This window comes from Tasmannia lanceolata, unplaced genomic scaffold (genome assembly GCF_043159265.1).
Source record: "Tasmannia lanceolata isolate RefF3 unplaced genomic scaffold, GAP_Taslan_0.1 ptg000019l, whole genome shotgun sequence".
In the NCBI taxonomy this organism is placed as follows: Eukaryota; Viridiplantae; Streptophyta; class Magnoliopsida; order Canellales; family Winteraceae; genus Tasmannia; species Tasmannia lanceolata.
The window spans coordinates 1,175,910-1,195,453 of NW_027518696.1; the positions used below are offsets into that span (position 1 = coordinate 1,175,910).

Consider the following 19,544-nt stretch of genomic DNA (forward strand, 5'->3'; position numbering starts at 1 on the left):
ACACACCTTTAAAGGAGGGTATCAGGCAGATTTTAACGCTTTTTGAAGTCAATTCACGTTAAAGAGGCGTGAATTTATCATCGCCTTATAGAATTCACCTCCTCTCGCTAGCATGTTCTTTTGGTTTTAGAAAGATACAGGGGAAAATCCTAGACATTGTGTTTTATTTCTGATATGACAGTAGACCGGTTTACTTTGAATTAGCATTGAAGTTGTAAAGTATCTTCTTCTTCTGTAAGTTTTTTCTGTTTTTGTCTCCACCACCGTCGATTGCGACCACTACAAATTGAAAGAGGAAGAGGAAGAAAAAAGAATAAGAAGTGGAATGAGTAAGAAAAAGAAGGAAAAAAAAAGAAGGAAGATAAAAGAAAAATCGACGCTAGAAATATTATAAGAAACCCGAAAAATGAACAAGAAGAAGAAAGGAAAAATAACAAATCGGGCGGAAAAAATGAAAAAAAAAAAAGGGAACACAAATAATAAGAAAAGTTGGTGAGATTTGTGGTCAAAACAATAAGATTTGAGATCCAAACGGTGAGAATTGGGGGTTGACCCAGTAAAATAGGGGGTCAACTAGGCAAAATAGGAGGGTTAACTCGGTTAAACTGAGTCAACCCCCGAATATGACCGTTTCGACCCCAAACCTCACCATTTTGAACCCAAATATCATCAACTTTTTTTTTCTTTCTTTTATTTCCATTTTCCCTTCGTCTACTATTTTTTCCGGCGCCGATTCTTCTTTTTTCCTTCCTCTTCCTCTTCTTCTGAGTTTGCCAACGCAAGAAACACAAAGCAGGTTAAACCCCTCGTTCATTTAGAGAAGATGAAGAAGAAATAAAATGAGTTTGTTATCTTACATACGCATGAGGGTGAAAGGGCCTTTTTACTTACCTCCACGTTGCCATCCGAATATTACAACGGAAAAAAGTACAAACCACGTGTCATTTTTAAATTAAAACACATTTTCTATGTCATTTCCCCTATATATTATGATTTGAAATTCATTTTAAAAAATACTGGTTATTAACAATACCATGGGTATGCATAGCTTGTGAGAAGAGGAAATGAGGATCTTAGGCACAAGGGTCGGAGCTTAGGTCCATATATGAAGGACTGAAAACAGTCTGAAAATCAGTTAATTGTGCGTCTGCACACGCAGGGCGTGCATATTCACATACCGGACCCAAAATGGGTTCACACGTGTGGCGAAGCATGTTGTATTTTTATTGATTTTTATCTTACAAAAACTAATAAATATGTATTATGAGTTGCATTTTTCAATTCTCTCCCCCCTAGCCCTCTTGTTTTTTTCAACCCGTAAAAGTGTGGCCTCTTTGGCTTAAAGTCTTGGGTATGCTCCCCAGAGACGAGAGTTCGAATCCCCCTAGGCTTACCCGATGCGCATGGTTTAGGGGTGATTGTGTGCATCGGGAGGGCTTTAGTCCCACTCTACAAAGTGGGGTGGGGACACCCTACGTCATAAAAAAAAAAAGCCCTTTTTTTTCTTCCTTTTTTTTATGATCCTTGATATCTGCTCTGTGTCTTGCCCATCTCGGTCCTCTCTTTCAATAAAAGTAGCTATTTTTTCAAAAAAAAGAAGAAGGGAAAAATACACTTAGACCCCTGTGGTTTCAATTTGTGTAACGTAGACCCCCTTAGTTGATTGTTCATCCACAGATTGAAGGGTTAGGATGATCCTATGGAGCTGATTTTTTGGGCACATCCTATCTATGTCAGGGCCCATCAAATGAACGCTTTGGATCATCCAACAAAAAATCAGCTCCATAGGATCATCCTAACCCTTCAATCTGTGGACAAACCGTCAACTGAGGGGGTCTACCTTACACAAATTGAAACCACAAGGGTCTGCTTGTAACTTTTTAAACACTAGGGGTTAAGTTGAATGTGTCGGAAACCACAGGGGGTCTAAGGGCCTGTTCAGTTGCGACGCGGATTTGGAAAAGAAATGAAAAATGGGCCCCTTTTCTGCGGAAAGTAGCTTAAATGGTCGTTTAGTTGACGGGATACGGAAAACGGGAGTAAAGCGCGAATCTCACGTGGAATCCGAGTAATCTGACGTGTGAGGCCCATTTCCGCTTAAAAAAATCCGACTAAAATGGTCGGATTTGTGTTACTTTCCGAGACTTCCGTCAAAATCGAAACGCGTCTCTCGTTCTTTACTCTGTTTGAAGCCCTAAACCCATTTTCAACCCTTGACACACAGAAGTCGCGATTTCCACTCTCCTAGCTTAGCTGCGAGTCTCCTTCTCCTCCACTCCTCCTCAACAGGTAAGACTCATCTCCTTCTCCTCCTTCCCTCTTGCAATTTTATTTTTATTTTTTGGATTTCCCCTTTCTTCTCAGTCCATCGCACGGCCTCCACTCTTCTTAGATCTACGGGTTTTGTTCGGGTTTATATTTTTGTGCTATTTTTTGCTGTATTGCTTTAATCTATACTTTCTAAACCCAAGTATTGTTGATGGATCAATGTTCTTTGTTCTATTTTCCTACTTTTTGTGGCATTTTTGCTGTTTAATCTTGGTTTTTTGCTGTTTGATTATTTTTTTAGGGTTTGGATTCTGTTTTTTTCGTTTTTAGGGTAAGGATTTGCGGGTTTGGATTAGGGGTTTTGGTTCGGTTAAAACCCCTAAATTTTGACTATATTTTCTGATTTGGTTTGGTTTGGGTTTATTTTTAGCTTTGATACATAATCAATGGATAATGCTTACGCTTTGTCATCCTTTTGATTTGTTTTTTAGGTGGTTGGTGTCCTCATTTGATTTTATTTTTTAAGAATCGTTCAATCACTTTTCAAGTAATCAATATTCACACTTAATTTGCTTCTTTCCATCTATGTTAGATAATAAATGTATTTACGTAGATGTGCTTGCATGGTTTATGGATATATGGTTTTATGGAGGGAGGGTTTATGGATGTGTGATTTGTTGAGGGTTTTATGGAGGGAGGGTTTATGGAGGGTTTTATGGAGGGAGGGTTTATGGATGTGTGATTTGTGGAGCGTTTTATGGAGGGAAGGTTTACAGATCTATGGTTTATGGATGGCTTTGATCAGTATATTTTGGGTGCTTTGATCTCTAGTCTTTGGGGCTTCAAACTGTCTATATTTTGAACTAGCTTATGGTAGCATTTCCTCTTGGGATATGGGTTTTGGCAGAAGGTTTTGGATTTATGGGATGATACATGTAGCCTCTTTGTTTTGAGATTCACTGTTCTCTTTGTTCTAATCATTTACCTTCATCCTTTCATTTATTTTTGTTTATTGCATTTGATTTTTCAGATCGAAAACTATCTAGGGTGAATGTTATATTTGATTGTTTTCAATTTTGATGGTGAATGTTGGTGAATGTTCTGATGGCTTGGATCTAAATTTTTAGGATCTTATTTGTTTAGGCTTTGAATCGGGTTTGCTATCCTTTCTTTTGCAGGTGGTCACCCTCTCATTTGATTTTCATTGTCAAGATTCGTTCCATCATTTCCAAGGTAATCAATACTCACAGTTATTTTTTTTCTAGTTCTATTTAGTTAAATGTATTTAAGGTAGATGTGGTTGTGTTGTTTGGATGTGCTTGGATGGATGGATGGATGGTTTATTGAGGGGTTGTTTATGGAGGGATAGGTTATGGATGGATGGTTTATGGAGTGGTTGTTTATGGAAGGATGTGTGATTTGTGGAGAGTTTTATGGAGGGAAGGGGTTTATGGATGGTTTTATGGAGGGAGGGTTTATGGATGTGTGATTGTTTGTGATTGTGTTTAAGATGCCTTGTTTTTTATTGTGTTGTCATTTCCATTGAGTTATTAACTTCTTCTTTAGAGTAAGATGTCCCGTCGTCCTACAAGGAGGAGGAAGAAAGAGTTTATGCGAAGAGATGAGTTAAAGCGTAGGAATGAGCTAGTTGGGCAAGCAGTCGCACTACTAATGGCTGGTGCTGCTGCTATGTTAATACTTTGGAAAGAGTACTACGAAAAGTATCTTCTCAGAGCTCCCCAATTATTTAACGCGTCGTACATTCATTTCTTTTGTCATCGATTCAGATGAACATTGTCATAACTTGCTACGGATGAACGTCAGCTGCTTTCGTCAATTTGTTGAAATATTTAAACGGGCGGGAACCCTACAAGATACAATCCATTGTAAGGTGGAGGAGCAAGTTGCCATCTTCTTGCATATTGTGGCACATAATCAGAGGGTTAGGACTATTAGAGCATGTGCTAGACGTTCAGGGGCAACTGTTTCGACGTATTTCAACAAACTACTAAAGGCAATTTTGGGTATGCAAGATTTCTTCATCAAACCACCGACAGGTGAGACACCATCGCAGATTGAGGGGAATCTAAGGTGGATGCCATATTTTAAGGATTGCATCGGTACAATAGACGGGACATACATACGTGCTAAAGTACGTATTGAAGACAAACCTGCCTACTTTTGTCGTAAGCATTTTATAGCTCAAAATATTTTGGCGGCCTGTGACTTTGACTTAAAATTCACGTATATCCTAGCCGGATGGGAGGGTTCGGCTTCCGACTCAAGAGTGTTAGCGGATGCATTAACAAGGGCTGACAAGATTCCACTTATTCCAGGTACATTGTATATGACATAGTTACATTCTAGTAAACAAGTTCTCACTTATTACTAGTTGCTGATATAGAATCCTTTTTTATTTGTAGGAAAGTTTTACCTCGCCGATGGCGAGTACCCTCTCTTATGACATTTCATTACCCCGCATCGTAAGACCGTATACCATGTAAGTGAGTGAAGTGGGAGGCGTCAACGGACTAATAATGAGTTGTTCAATCATAGACACTCGTCCTGTTGAAATGTCATTGAGCGCACATTTGGCGTCTTGAAGAAGCATTTCAATATTCTTAATGAAGAACCAATGTACAATATCGAGAAGCAGATTGACATCTTCTTTGCATGTTGTTGCATCCATAATCATATTCGGCATTTCATGCCTAATGATTCAATACTAGAAGATGTGGACAACTTTCTAGCTAGACAACTCTTGCTACAAACTGTGGAAGATGAGGACATACCACGAGATCCTCCTCAATCAAGGGATGATGACAAAAGAGCAGGAGATGAAATTAGAAACACGCTTACCACACAGATGTGGAATGATTTCAGTAGACGTCATTCACGCTAGGGGATTATAGTTTCACTTCATATATGGTTGGAGTAAATTTGTTATGTTTTCATGGTTATATGACTCTTTTACTGTTTCGAGTAACTTTATTATGTTCTGATGGTTGAATGTGTGTTTATTCAAGTAACTCTGTTGTTATTAGTGTGATGGATTAAAATTTTGAAGGAAGATAGTAGCTAGTTGTTTTGGATGATGTATGTTGTATCTTTTGATGGTTCTAACATTCTAAAGTGGTTCTAACATTGTAAATGGTGGTTCATAATTTATAATAAATGATTCAGAAGGTTTAATAGTGGTTCTCATCGCAATAGGGTTTGTGAAAATGGTGAAAAGAAGAGCTTCTTTTATCTTACACGTTGATGGGTACTTGAAGGATGAAGTATCATTGCAATATATTGGCGAGACGAAGATGTGTTTAATTGTGAATTGCCATATCAAATTTTCAGAATTTCAGTCTCTAATTCACCCAAAAATTGGGACCACAGGAACCGACATCTCCTTATCTATAAAATGTTGATATGTCATAGATCCATGTCAAATCTTGTTATACGACATTCGAAATGATGATGACCTAGGTATGGTGATGATGCTTTTTGAGAATAGCCTTTTTAATTCTATGAGCTTGTACATAACTAAAGAGTACAGAGTTGGAGGAATTATTTCTGAACCCATCCCCATCCAGAGGTAAAATATTAACTCAGCTGGAAATTGTCATTCTTTAAATTCTCATTCCATTAGAATATTATCTCATGTGGAAATTGTCATTGCTAAAAAATGTAGTGGATACAAATGAACATTATGAAGATCCTATTTAATATGGAAATATTGGTATACCTTCTTCTACTCCAGTCGATTCGGCTTTAAGCCCCAAAAATAATTCCGTCCGTACAGTCTCAGCAACACCTATTCCCTATGAAGTTGTTGCTCCAAGAAAATGAATAAGACATGGCGAAGGACATACCAACCATATGTAAAATATAGAGGGATTGACAGGGGAATTTTGTACCATTCATTTATGAAATTGTCATTCCATTGATGAAATTGTCATTCCATTATTCTTAGGCTAATATTGATCGAGTGGGCAGATATTTAGTGGACTTGAATGAAGATTATGATGATCCTATTTTTAATGAGACAGAGGAAGATACAACTCAACATATGGATGTATGACTCCAACGAACATATATGTGTATATTGAATCAGAATGACAACTGCGCCACAAACCTCGTAGAAGAGGGGGAAGAATGTCATTTGGAATGACCAAATGGACAAGGTGCTCGTAGATACCCTTCTAGTTCAAATCGCAGAGGGGTACAAAATCCCAAATGGTTTTAAGGATCATGCTTATATAGCTGCGGCCACTGTAATGAATGCATTTTTCAACCTCCAACTCAATAAGTAGCACATAAAAAACCGCATCAAGACTATGAAAGAAACATACAAGAGTGTTTGCATCATCCTCAGTAGAAGCGGTTTTGGTTGGGACAATGACACCAAAATGGTCACCTGCGAGAAAGAGGTCTACGATGACTACGTCGCTGTAAGAAACACTTCCTCTCAAAATACAATCTTCTTATAGTAATAACATATCCAAAATCTTCTTATTTTTTATGCTCCTTCTTACAGGCTCATCCAAAACATAAGAAACACTTCACTACCCATTATGTTTTGCATGACGATATGTGCAAAATCTTTGGAGATGAGTTCGCGAAAGGGGCCGGGTCTAGGACGCGTGAGAATCCAAGCATAGCAAGTTCGCAGCCAGTCAGTCTTGATGACATTGGGGATGACTTTGCAGATGACCATACCCCCATGTCTCACCACCCACCATCTCCAGAAGCAGATCCTACTAATGGTGGTAGTGAGACATCTCCCTTAAGACGGGATGGTACCAGACGACAGAGGACCTGCCAGAGTGGGGCACATTTGGATAGTATGTCGCGTCTTTCAACAAGCATGGACAAAGTTGCCGATGCCCTCACAGGTGATCGTGCCCCTGCTTACCTTGCACAGCTTCGCGAAGCTGTTAGAGGGGTTGGGGGTTTTTCGCAGGATATCTTGTTGAGGATCGCGGAGTACCTCACAATAAATCCATCTCAGGCGCATCTTTTCATCATGTACGAGGAGGATGAGAGGAGGTCGTACATCCGAAGGAAGATGACTCGTTTCATCAGGCAATAGATGGATGATTGAGGGTGGTTATGGTGGTAGTTACTGTTATATGAACAATGTTTTTATGACACTTTTTGGGTGATAGTTATGGTGGTAGTTACTGTTATATGAACTTTACAGTCTTTGTTTTATTTTGGATGGTGGTTATTTATTTTGGATGTTGGTAGCTATGGTAGTAGCTTTTATTTTGGATGTTAGTAGTTATGGCGGTAGTTGTTTTTATCTGTATGGGATCTTTGACATTTGGATGGCGGTTAATGGCAGACGATGCATATTTTCTATTTTGACATTTGGATGATGCTTTGATATCTTTTCATCGAAAATATGTTGTCTTTTTGTTAGGTGAGTATGGGAAAGCAGAAGTACTATGCTGTCTTTAATGGCAGGAGGCATGGGATTTACTACACTTGGCCAGAGTGCCATGAGCAAGTTGACAAATTTAGCATAGCATGCTACCGCTCATTTGGGACGTTGGCGGAGGCTCAGTTACAGCTAGACGCATATTTGGAGAGAGCCAGGTATCGGAGCAGCGAAAGGGTTGAAGATGTAGAGGAGTTGCGAAATGAAAGGGCAGAGGTGGTGCCACAGAGGGTATTACCATGGGTTTCCCTCTTTCTTGTTGGTTCCATTATATTGCTTTTAAAATCTGCTTCTTAAGTTTTTTTGAGTATTTTTTTGTATTAGTGGACTATTTGATAGGCTTAGGGAGCATAACTTGCTTAATATGTGGTAAAAAATATATTCTGTGATGTTTCTTTTCCGTTTCTCTGGCAACTGAATGCACATTCCTATTGTTTCTTTACTGTTTCTTTTCCGTTTCCTGGCAACTGAATGCGCACTCTTACTACTTTCTTAGCAGTTTCTTTTCTTTTCTGTTTCCTTATGTCATGTCATTTCCTTTTCCTTTCTGTTTCCTGCACGCAACTGAACAGGCCCTAAGTGTATTTTTCCCAAAAAAGAAAGAGAAAATTGGATTCTCTCCATCTAACCCTCAAGGGATCGAGATCCGAGGGCAATAAAATAAACAACGTTTCACGATCACATCAACAGATCAATGATTTAATGCATTTAATAGATACTTTAGTTTCTGCCATCTTGACAACAACCAGCCCAAATATTTTATAAATAAAATAAAATAAAAAAATGGTAAAAAGATAAGAGTTTGAAAGGGGCAGCAAGGCCTAGATCATATTAACCTTTCATTTTGGGAACCATCGTAGATATGCTGTGCCTGAAAATGAGGGCTGTTGTATAATTTGAGGAGTCTTCATCACGGTGCTCCCCAAAAATGGGGGTCACAAATTAAGGGGTTAGGACAATCCTAGGGCTCCCATTTTGGGGCACACCTATCTGTTATGGGCCCAAAGAAATAAATGGTTTAGAAAATCTAATCATGTAGGTCCCGATTCCTTTTTGGGCTGCACGAGTGCGCCTGCATGTACCATATAAAAACTAGAAAAACAAAATTCCAATAGGATGTGATGAGACCCCTTGATCTTGGCCTCATTTAGGGATTCTTCAACATAAGCTAAACTTTATATTCGTTATATGATATGTGATTTAGGCATGCGACCAGGACCATGTGAGTCACATAACGTCCCTATACAGGATTAACGGCCCTGATTACACCTGCATTGCTTGTGTTGGACCGAAAGGTGATTGTTATTATTGACTCAACGAATGAATGTTTGCCTAGTCTCGCCATGTCGGACTCTAATTATTTGGATAATGCCCCATCATGGCGGGCCCCACCAGATTTGTCGGTCCAATTGCAAGTACGCCTGTGCAAAATACTTACTTTTGCAACCCTAGGATTACCTCTATTCATTGTTTTGTTATATCCCCAAACAACGAAGAAATACCATAACTCTACCAAACCAAATTCCTAGACCTCACTTATAGCACCCAACGAGATGAAAAGCACCAAACTGTCAAAACTACTAGTCCCACTCTACCTAACACCTACAATTCTCATTCCTCCCCACTCCATTAACAAATAAGTCCACACATACAAAAGCTTACACCGGCTCACCATCTCAATCTGTAGACCCTAATTATCTGGTAATCGGGCACCATGGCGTTAATTTTGCACTGGTACGATGCCATCTGCTTTGCCATTGTTGCCGGGGCAATCTTTGGTGCCCTCTGGACACTATATAAGAGGGAGGGTGCCGGAAAATGTGACAATGAGAGCAAGTACGAGAGCTTATTGCTCGCTCGATCCGGTGAATTTGAGTTCGCCGGTCTTGCACGGTCCGGCCATGTGAGCTCCACCCAACTATGGACCAGTTGCTGGAGGGGGGTCCACCCTTTATGGCTACTTCTCACTCGAGCGGTCTCTGCCACCATCATGGGTGTGATTCTTGCTTTGGACATTCGATGTTATTCTTCGGACATATATGTGTACTATACCGAGTATGGGCGCCTCTCCCCTTTTCTTAATTAGACTAATTAGTTCATGGTTCTCTCTTAATTTTGCATATGAAGATTTTAGAATGCTAGATGTTTGAATTCACATGTGATCTCATATGATCCTATCGACAAGATTCAATGTAAAATTTTGATTTGGCACTTTGTTCATCGGCCAATATGGGCGCCTCTCCCCTTTTCTTAATTAGACTAATTAGTTCATGGCTCTCTCTTAATTTTGCATATGAAGATTTTAGAATGCAAGATGTTTGAATTCACATGTGATCTCATATGATCCTATCGACAAGATTAAATGTAAAATTTTGATTTGGCACTTTGTTCATCGGCCAACCTACTTGACATTAGCACGATGATCGTTCATCCACTAGGCCCCACTATGGAGATGCCACGTACCCATTGGACAATCTGGGGGCTATTAATTGGATGGTTATGATCATTCAAGGAGTGTGACTTTAGGCTATGGTCGATGAAATGCCCGATTTTAAGCATAGGAACTAGGGGTGGACATGGTTCCGATTCGAACTGAGGAACCGAACCGAACCGGCACATTTGGTTTGGTTCAGTTCGGTTCGGTTCGGTTCCAGTTCGGAAAATTTGGAACCGGTAGATATTCGGTTCGGTTCTGGGTATGGGATCCCGGAACCAAGAACCGACCCTACTTACTTGAGGAATTGGTTTAATTTGATTTTTTGCATTGGATAATGGATATTAGGGTCTGTTTATAGTCCATATATAAATGTTATCCCAAATTTGATAATGGATTGATAATGGATATTAGGAATTGCCCAAATTTGTAGTTCATAACTTCATATATAATTTGATAGGGCCTATTTGTAGTCCATGTATAAATGTTATCCCAACTTTGATATGCATTGAATACTGTATATTAGGAATTGCCCAAAACTTTGATATGCATGTATATATATACCTGTTTGTAGTCCATATATACCTGCTCACATATAATTTGATAGGGCCCGTTTGTAGTCCATATATACCTGTTTAGCTTTTTATAATTTGGTTGGGTGAAACCCATAACCGAACCGAACCGATTATATATGGTTATGGTTCGGTTTGGTTCCAAACTTATATGGTTCGGTTCTGGTTTTAATTTTAGGGAACCGATTATATATGGTTCGGTTCTGGGCATGCCCCAAAACCGAACCGAACCGAACCATGTTCACCCCTAATAGGAACACATTCAGCTTCAAAAAATGCTCATTATATTAGTTGTTAAGATGGGATCATGGGTTGAGCCGCTCTAGCTCAGTTGGTAAAGAGTCGCATTACCTGTCCTTCTAGAAGGGGACTATTTTCGTGATTTCATTAAATATTAGGGAGTTTTCTGGTATTTCACTTCCCGGCAGTCGTCCTCGTCCGTCCAAGAACTATCTGCAACGAGGCTAAAAAGTCAAACCTCCCTTTTGTCCCTTTCTCTCCAAAAACATGTCTGCAACTTAGCGTTTTTCCTTTGTCTGTTTTCCTCCATGAATTTCTAGGGTTTCTGTCATTTGTCAGAATGTCAAACTCCGGGGACGAAGGATTGGGGTATTGGCTACGATGGCAAGTGCCTGTTTGTGCTCTGTTCTTCCTTCTCCCGGCGATTGTGGCCATAATTCTGATTTTCAAAGTAAAGAGGGCTCCTTTAAACGCCATAGATCTTTGGATTCCATGCTGGAGAAGGCTCCATCCCGTTTGGCTTCTGGTCTATAGAGCGTTCGTGTTCTTTCTCATGTCTTGGATGCTTTTACAGTTGATCGCTGATCATGGAGCCTTCGCCTTCTATTTCTACACTCAGTAAGATCAATTTTCACAATCTGGTTCTGGAATTGGATATAATTGCATAATTTTGATTTTTTTATTTATTGTTGTTTTGTTTGACGAGAGAGATTGAATTGGTTTAGGGATGGGCTTTTGTTTCTCTAAAAGTGGTGAACTTATCTCCTTCCTACGAAATGGGACTTAACGTTCTTGTTTCAGAATTTCAGGACCTTAGTGTTTTGGTTGTTTCAATTTAGTTAGAATGTGTTGGGTTTCGCTTATTGAAGTTATGTATATGGGAAGGGAAATTTATGTTATTTAACATGCTGTTTGTGCACCAATTGAGGAGAAGTTGAGAGAGCACCGCTTAAGATGGTTTGGATATATCCAACGTAAGCCTTTGGATGCTCCAGTGAGAAGAAGTGACTCGTGCCAAGTTGATGGAGTAAAAAGAGGTAGGGGTGGACCGAAAACAACTTGGGTAGAAACAATGAGGAAAGACTCGAGGGCTAGGAACATAACAGAGTACATGACCTTGGATATGATAGAATGTAAGAAAATGATCTATGTAGACGAACCCAACTAGTGTCAGGATTAGACTTAGTCAATTTGAGCCGGGTAGATCCTTTCACCTTCTTCATGAAAATTTTCTAAAGGATTCATTAGCCGACCCCAACTAGTTTGGGACAAAGGCTTAGTTGAGTTGAGTTGAGTAACATGTTCTTTGTATATTGTGATAGAGATTTTTTTACTGTATGCCATCCATTGAAGCACCCAGCATATGGGCAGTTGGGATCATCCATCTGTACAACAATGGTTTTAAATTTCGACCGAAATCCGACCGACACCGAAATCACCCAAAACCGAAACGGTCATTTATTTCAGCCGAAATTTCGGTTTTTCCGAAATTTTCCCCAAAAAATCTGTTTTTTTTTAATATTTCACCGAAATTTCGACTGAGATTTCAAAATTTTTAAATTTCGAAATTTCGGTCGAAATTTCGACTGATGGTAGAGGTTGTCTCTGGTCAGTCGAAATTTCGGTCGAGATTTCAAAATTTTAAAATTTCAAGGTCCGAAACCGGTACCGAAACCGAAATTTTAAACCTTGTGTACAACCACATTATACAAATGGTGATGTGTCACTAACACATCTTGGTTCATTACGACTGACCAGAGACAACCTCTACCATCAGTTCAACTTCGATTGTACACAAGGCAAGCAGTGTACAGAAAAAAATCCTAAATTGATTGTTAATCAGTATCTCTTCTAGTTAATGCTACATATTGCATTTTATTTGTGCATTTCTTGGAATTATCATTCGTGACATGGATTAGATGCTTTTATTATTTATGCTGTTAAATATTTCTTCTCTATAGAAAAGTTTGTTCTGTATAGTTGATCAGTCTTGGTACTAGTTTGCATGCCTCTTTTGCTTTGTACAAATTTCATCCTACCAGGCATCTTTTTTTTTCCTGGAGAAAGAGTTTTTGGCCTGTGAGCAGAATTCTTTGGTTACAAATGAAAAGGATCATTTATGTCGCACCAATCGTGTGCAGAGATTGCGTTTCTTTCGATTTCGAGCAACGTTTCAATTCTTCTGAGCAACCTGATCATTTCATCATTTGTTGAAATGTTACCTTAATGGATTATATCCTCCTCCTTTTTCATTCTGTATAATGGATCGTGATTCAAAGTTGCACACTGTATACATAAGATCTTTTCAGTTAGCAGCTAAAAGTCTTAACTCCCATTCTAATGATAAACTGATCTACAGGTGGACCTTTACACTAGTCGTTGTCTATTTCGCGGTATGTGCTCTTCACTCTTTTGTTTTGTACTAGTTAGTACCTTCATGATAGTGTCATGTATATTATAAGACTTGCTAAAACATAACTGCGAGGCTTGTATTTTTATGAAGTGAAATAAATCAAGCTGAATTGATTTCTCAAGCCTTTTCAACTTAACATATATCATCTCTATTTGCAGCTTGGCACCGTGATATCTGCTCATGGATGCTGGATGTATTCGAAATATCCTTTCGAAAATGCGGAAACGGGTGAACTCCTGAATACAGATTTAGATGAAAGTACTACTACCATAACTTACAACACAAATAAAATCAGTAGTACCATCAAATTGCAAAGCCATCATGAGAAGGAGGAGATTGAAAGAAGAGCTGGATTTTGGGGATATATGATGCAAACAGTGTATCAGGTTAGTCAGTCTAAACTACGAACTGAGGTTACTTTACCTTAACTAAGTACTCCACTAACAATAGGGCATGCACAATCACAAAACTAGCGTGACATCAGTACTGTTTTCATTCCATTGTCCCTATAACGTTACAAGTTGCTTTCCATTCTATTTGTTTCGATTTTATTTGATTTCTTGTTAGACCATTCCTTCAAAGTTCATGATTGGCTTCATCAATTGTGCATGCTCTGCGACCACTTGAGATATTTGCTTATTTATTTGTTGGGCGTTCTTTGTGGAAGATATTGTTGTGGTCTTTGTTGTGAGTTCCGTTTCGTTCCGTCTGGAACAGATGTATTGTTTTTTTCCGGTCCGGAAAACGGAACAGAAACCCCAGTTTTTCACTTTGGCCAAAATTTCGTCCTGTTCTAGTCCATTTCAATCTGTTCCACTGTCTTACGGCCTATTCCGGTCCATTTCGCCATGTTTCGACTGGAACAAAATATTTATTTTGAAAAAATTATGGAAATGCCACCAAATGGAAATAATTTTGTTTTTTATTGTTTTACCCTTATTTTTTTACTGTTTTTTACCGTCCGAGCTTTCATTTTTTCACTTTTTCTACAACACAACTTTTCTCTCTCAATGTCTTCTAGTTATACTTATCTCACTTCTTCCACTGAATTCTTGCTACTCATCTCTACTCATCTCAAAGGGTATTTTCAACATCCAAAGGCTTCTAAAGTATTGGAGATACCCCTTTCGATCAATTAGCCATGATTTTGACCGGATACGATATCACTTGTGCTCGATCTAGTGGTATTTTTATGGGGATTCTATCTATTGCTGTAGGATCCCTATTCAAGATCACAGCAGTTCCTGTACGGGCGGCTGTAGGATGCACGTCCGCCTATAGATGGTAGGATAGGGTGGGTGGTACTGCTCTGATTGCAGCCAATCTTCCTAACCTCACGCATGGATGGTGGAAGAGTGAAGAAGCTGGACTATTTTCAACATCCAAAGGGAGTCCTGGAAGTAGAGGAGCTCTTTCTTCGCGCGCACACACACACACAACACACACACACATTCGAAAGAGGTACCCAATATACCTTAGTTGTATCTATATTCTATACTATATTTTAATGTAGAATGTGTTTTTTGTTAAATTTAATGTTTTAAGTAATAAAAATGTTTTTTTTTTTGTTAAATTTGGTTCATATAATGGTTTCTTGTATTTTTTCTAGCATAATTTCATATTTTTTTTAGATTTTTTTATTTTAACTATTAAAAAATTCTCCGGTCATAGCTTCTTTTCCTAAACGAAACGCAAAAAGCGCCAAAACACCGAAACATCCGGTCCACTGACCAAAATGAAATGAAGAACAAAACAGAATTGACAACTAAGGTTGTGGTTCATGATCAAACTTGAGATACTGAAATTTACTTCGTTCATTTGAAGACTTGTGCAGGTGCTGTGATGCTGACAGACATTGTTTTCTGGGGCCTTATAGTTCCATTTCTGTCAAATGAACACTTCAGCCTGAATCTGGTGAGACTTCAATTCACTCTGTGGCCTTTCTGAAGTTTAAGTACTTCATAATAAGGATAATTTACTTTGTTCAGAGCTATGCAAGTGTCAAAAATGAAAAGTTTTTCAGCATTCATCCACTTCTCATATAATCAATAATGAAAATATTGTTCTTTCTTGTCACTTTTGTTACTTATTCCGGATAACATGGTGCCATTTATGTTGAATGATCATGTAGAGTAGCACCACGTTATGTGGCGAAGGTATCTAGAAATGTGTTCATGGTGTCATACTGAAAGTGGTTGCACAAATTGACTCATAGTCGCTACCCAACTGCCTGTGATATACCCATATGCTATGGGGTATAGAAAGCATGCTACCAAGAACTTGCCTCTAATTATTAGTATCTCTTATTCATCTTTTGATTCATGTGTTTTTTTTTTTTTTTTTTTTTGGGGGGGGGGTGGGTCTTTTGATTCATGTTGTTGATACTTGATCTGAAATATTCATGCATATCCTTTTTTTTTTTGAATGATGCATGTATTTCCTTAATTGGACCATACTTGTATTAGATCAGTAGCACATTCTCCATGGTTTTGATTTTGAAGTTGGTTCTGAGTCATGCTTTCAGTTGATCAATGAAGAGGCCACCAGCTCCATTTTCTAGTATTTGAAAGCTAAGGTTGTGTGTAAGGAGTGTGGAAAGGCGAACGGAAGGCGCGCGCGCGCGCGCGCGTGTGTGTGTGTGTGTGTGTGAGAGAGAGAGAGAGAGAGAGAGAGAGAGAGAGAGAGAGAGAGAGAGAGAGAGAGAGAGAGAGAGGCTGCCAGTTGCAAGGGTAAAATGCTTTTGGCCAAAGAATATTTGATTTAATTTATTTTCCTGAGATTACAAATTCCCAAGGGAGAGGACTTGGAATCAACACTCAAATCTTCAAAATGTTGGAATTTGGTGTCGAGTCACAGTTTTCATTAGTTGGTTACATCATGTCGTTGTAAAAGAATGTCCGACTCACGTGTGCCTTTTTCCATTTAATTATGGGTGCTGGTGGTTGGTGATGACCATTAATCATGTTCAACTTGGACTTTAGTTGGAGTCATAAACATGTCTTTTGGGGCCGGTTCTTTATTTGCCTCATCATATCCATCAAGTCCCTTGCACAGTAAATACTCACAATTGATAGATGGATGTAGTTGTTGAATAGCCTTGATAAAGCTGAGGTTCGGGCGGTGCACACAGGCTTTAAATTGCTTGATAAAAATAGCCTTGATAAAGTAATTGTTGAAGGGGATTCTCTAAATGTGATCTGTTGGCTAAAAGGCCTCCACCCTTGTCTTTGGAGATTCACTAGGTTATTTGAATAAATTCAAGACTAGGTGGGGGCCTCTCCAATAGAATACCAGCGTGCGCGTCGCTCTGCAAATGGGGTGACTGACAGGCTTGCTAGAGAAGGGGTTGAAAAGGAAGTTTTCGAAATTTTCAATTTTTGGCCTCCTTGAATCACTGTTGTTTTCTTTCCTTTTCTGCTGTTTCCTTTTCTTTCCTTTGTTTCTTTGTATTTGACCATCTCGGTCTTTTTTAATGAATTCTATTGCCGCTCAACGAAGTTAGACGGCTTTAGTTAATGCTGCAGATGGACCAAAGTAGGTGCAGCCACATTGCTGAAATGGTGGTTTTTGAGAGAGTGCCAGTAAGGTTGGCAGCATAAGGTCTCCCCATAGCCCGATTTTCAAAAACAAAAAGGTCTCCCTATAGCTGAGGGTAGTCAGTGTTTTATCTGGCAAAGGTGCGAATGCAAGCCATGCCCCTTGCGCAGGCTAACTTCCAGCAGGGGTGAAAAATGATGGAGGTAAAGATGTCCCTTAGCCGAGGGAGCACACAACCAACTATTATGTCATCAAAATAGACATTAAGGATAGTATACTGTACCTATTTGATTTTTTTCAAGAGAAACCAGTATGATTAAAAAAAAGAAAAGAAAAAAAGAAACCAGTATGATTCGGAACTAGAAAGCTTTTTCAATGCTTGGTCTGGTAAAACCGTCTACTTGATCTTTATATGGTTAATCATCCCTTCATTTATTTTCTCAATGATGAACAGGATCCCAAGTTTACATGCTTTTCCTGTTTTTCTTCAAGCATTGGAGAATGGGAATTTATATATGTTTATATCGCCAGGGAACAAATAATTGGTACAAATGTTGACTGCACTTTGCAGTGAAAGCTGTGGTGTGATGCTTCGTATCCCCACTATCAACTTATTATTTTGCATTTTACGTGTTTAGGAATTCAAGCTGTAACTGACACAACTAGAATAAGAGATCACTGACTTGTTATGGTGGGACGTTACTAATTTCAAAAGAGAAGTTATCACTGACCCGCTAGCACAACTAGACTACCAACTGCTTGTCGATATTTTTTGGAATTGGTATTTTGTAACATCATGTGAGCCAACCGTTGACCTTTTGCTTGAAAAGGAATTAAAATGGATTTCCAAGAAGAGTTCTTAAGGTAATAAATCTAGAGATTATTCATGAATATTCATGTCAAGAGAATACCAATCTAGTCCTTGGGACATGCCTTCAGAGTTTAGATTGCCAAGAGAGCCAGTCATGTCCTCCTATCACCTTGTCATCTGCAAAGATGAGAAGGATGTATGTTCTTTGATCTGATCATTAAAGACAAAGATGTCGATCAGATGCTGGATTATTCAACTCCGAGAAGTTGTAGTTTTCATTGATCTTCACAAACTAAGACCTTGGAGCTTTATTTAGACGATCTGTTGTCTTTGACAAACCACAATAATCTTTTGAATCTCTCTGCTCACTATACAGCTAGACTGATACACATTTGATGCCGGTCATCATTGGAACTGGAGCAAAAGTCCTTTCATATTTAAATTAATCGCATGGGAACTAAACTGGCCTTCAATTATTTAACTTTCCTATCAAATCGTTACAATCTGGAACATTCGTGTACATTTAACTTTGATGGATGACATCAGTGACATAAAATCATAGTATTATCTAAGAGAAAGCGTCATATGAAACTAACCTCTAAATTACTCAAAGTAAGCAAATGTTTAATTGGAAATGATAATTTTATCAAGCTTGCAATCAATTCTATTTTCATTCTTCTCAACTTACGTTTAATTGATTAGTTATTAAATACTCCATACCTTCTAGTTTACTTGACATCCTTTTATGTAGTGCTGATCTATGCGTGGCAGTTAATGGGGTGCATGCATTCTCTCAACGCATTGTTTCTTCTTCTCGACACCAGTCTCAACAGCTTGGTAAGGATCGCCCTATAAACAATCAGATCATATTTGCTTTCCGCTATTCTGAAAGAGAATCAAGTCTAAATTCAGTGCCTGGTTCAGCCATTCCCGTGGTTCCGGATGGCGTATTTTGTGCTCTGGAGCTGTCTCTATGTCACTTTCCAATGGGTTCTTCATGCATGTGGTTTTTCATGGTAATCACTTATATTCTTACACAGTCTAGTGAATTCTTTGTCTATTCTTACACAGTCTGGAACTGTCTCAGAATTCTGTTCTTTTACTTTTGAGTTAATGAAATGTTTCTTGCCAATGCTTCTCATAGGTGGCCTTACCCGTTTCTTGAGCTCTCGACCCCATGGGCACCCGTATGGTAATATAAGTTCTACTTATTATTGGTTCCGCTTCATCTTTTGCATTTAGAAATTCTAACATCTACCCATTTTCAGGTATTTCTGCATGGCGTTGATTCACATCCCCTGTTATGGCTTATACTCTTTGATCTTTAAAGCGAAGCAATTGGTTTTCTCTAGATTGTTCCCCCATGCATATATAAGGTCGCATTAGTGTCCTGATTTGGTTTCTGTTATTGAAGCTCCCACTGTATTTATTTTGATAATTTAATGAGTGCTTGTGTGTACTTTCACCAGCCTCCTTCGTTAAGTTATAGTTTATTTCCTTGGTGAACTTGTAAAATTTTGGCAGCCATTCATATCAGTACTGATATTTGTATATGCCTATACTCATCCATGCATGAGAACAAAAGCCGAAATGTGGCTTTCATATTTATCAGATTGATGGTGTTACTTCTGATTTTTCGTTACTTATCTCCATTGAACCAATGCAGTAGCCCAATGTTAGGTTGGGATCATTCTTTTTGTCCAAAAATAAGAGATGCCTATCTTGCAAGAAGAAAAGAGGAAACGGTATATCAATGATGTCTATCTTGGGCATTCATTGAGATCTGCAAGGATAAGATGATCCTTATCATCCAATCAATATGCCCAAGAATATGG

At 38.7% G+C, this 19,544-nt stretch overlaps 2 protein-coding genes across 3 annotated transcripts; both read left to right on the forward strand.

Annotated features, from left to right (window-relative positions):
• The first annotated feature begins 3,840 nt into the window (after positions 1–3,840).
• On the forward strand, positions 3,841–4,732 carry LOC143853170 (uncharacterized). The gene is made up of 3 exons (XM_077362903.1): positions 3,841–3,989; positions 4,093–4,604; positions 4,692–4,732. The coding sequence occupies exons 1-3, from the start codon at positions 3,841–3,843 to the stop codon at positions 4,730–4,732; spliced, it is 702 nt and encodes a 233-aa protein (XP_077219018.1).
• A 4,594-nt stretch (positions 4,733–9,326) lies between these two features.
• LOC143852632 (protein rolling protein) lies at positions 9,327–19,341 on the forward strand. 2 transcript variants are annotated; one of them, XM_077362114.1, is made up of 8 exons: positions 9,327–9,757; positions 13,308–13,341; positions 13,520–13,747; positions 15,186–15,275; positions 18,481–18,546; positions 18,634–18,725; positions 18,854–18,901; positions 18,978–19,341. In XM_077362114.1, exons 1-8 carry the CDS (start codon positions 9,417–9,419, stop codon positions 19,093–19,095), a joined length of 1,017 nt encoding a protein of 338 aa, XP_077218229.1. In that variant the 5' UTR covers positions 9,327–9,416; the 3' UTR covers positions 19,096–19,341. The 2 variants fall into 2 exon arrangements, with proteins under 2 accessions (XP_077218229.1, XP_077218230.1); XM_077362115.1 differs by lacking the exon at positions 9,327–9,757 and adding an exon at positions 11,178–11,566.
• The last annotated feature ends 203 nt before the right edge of the window (positions 19,342–19,544 follow it).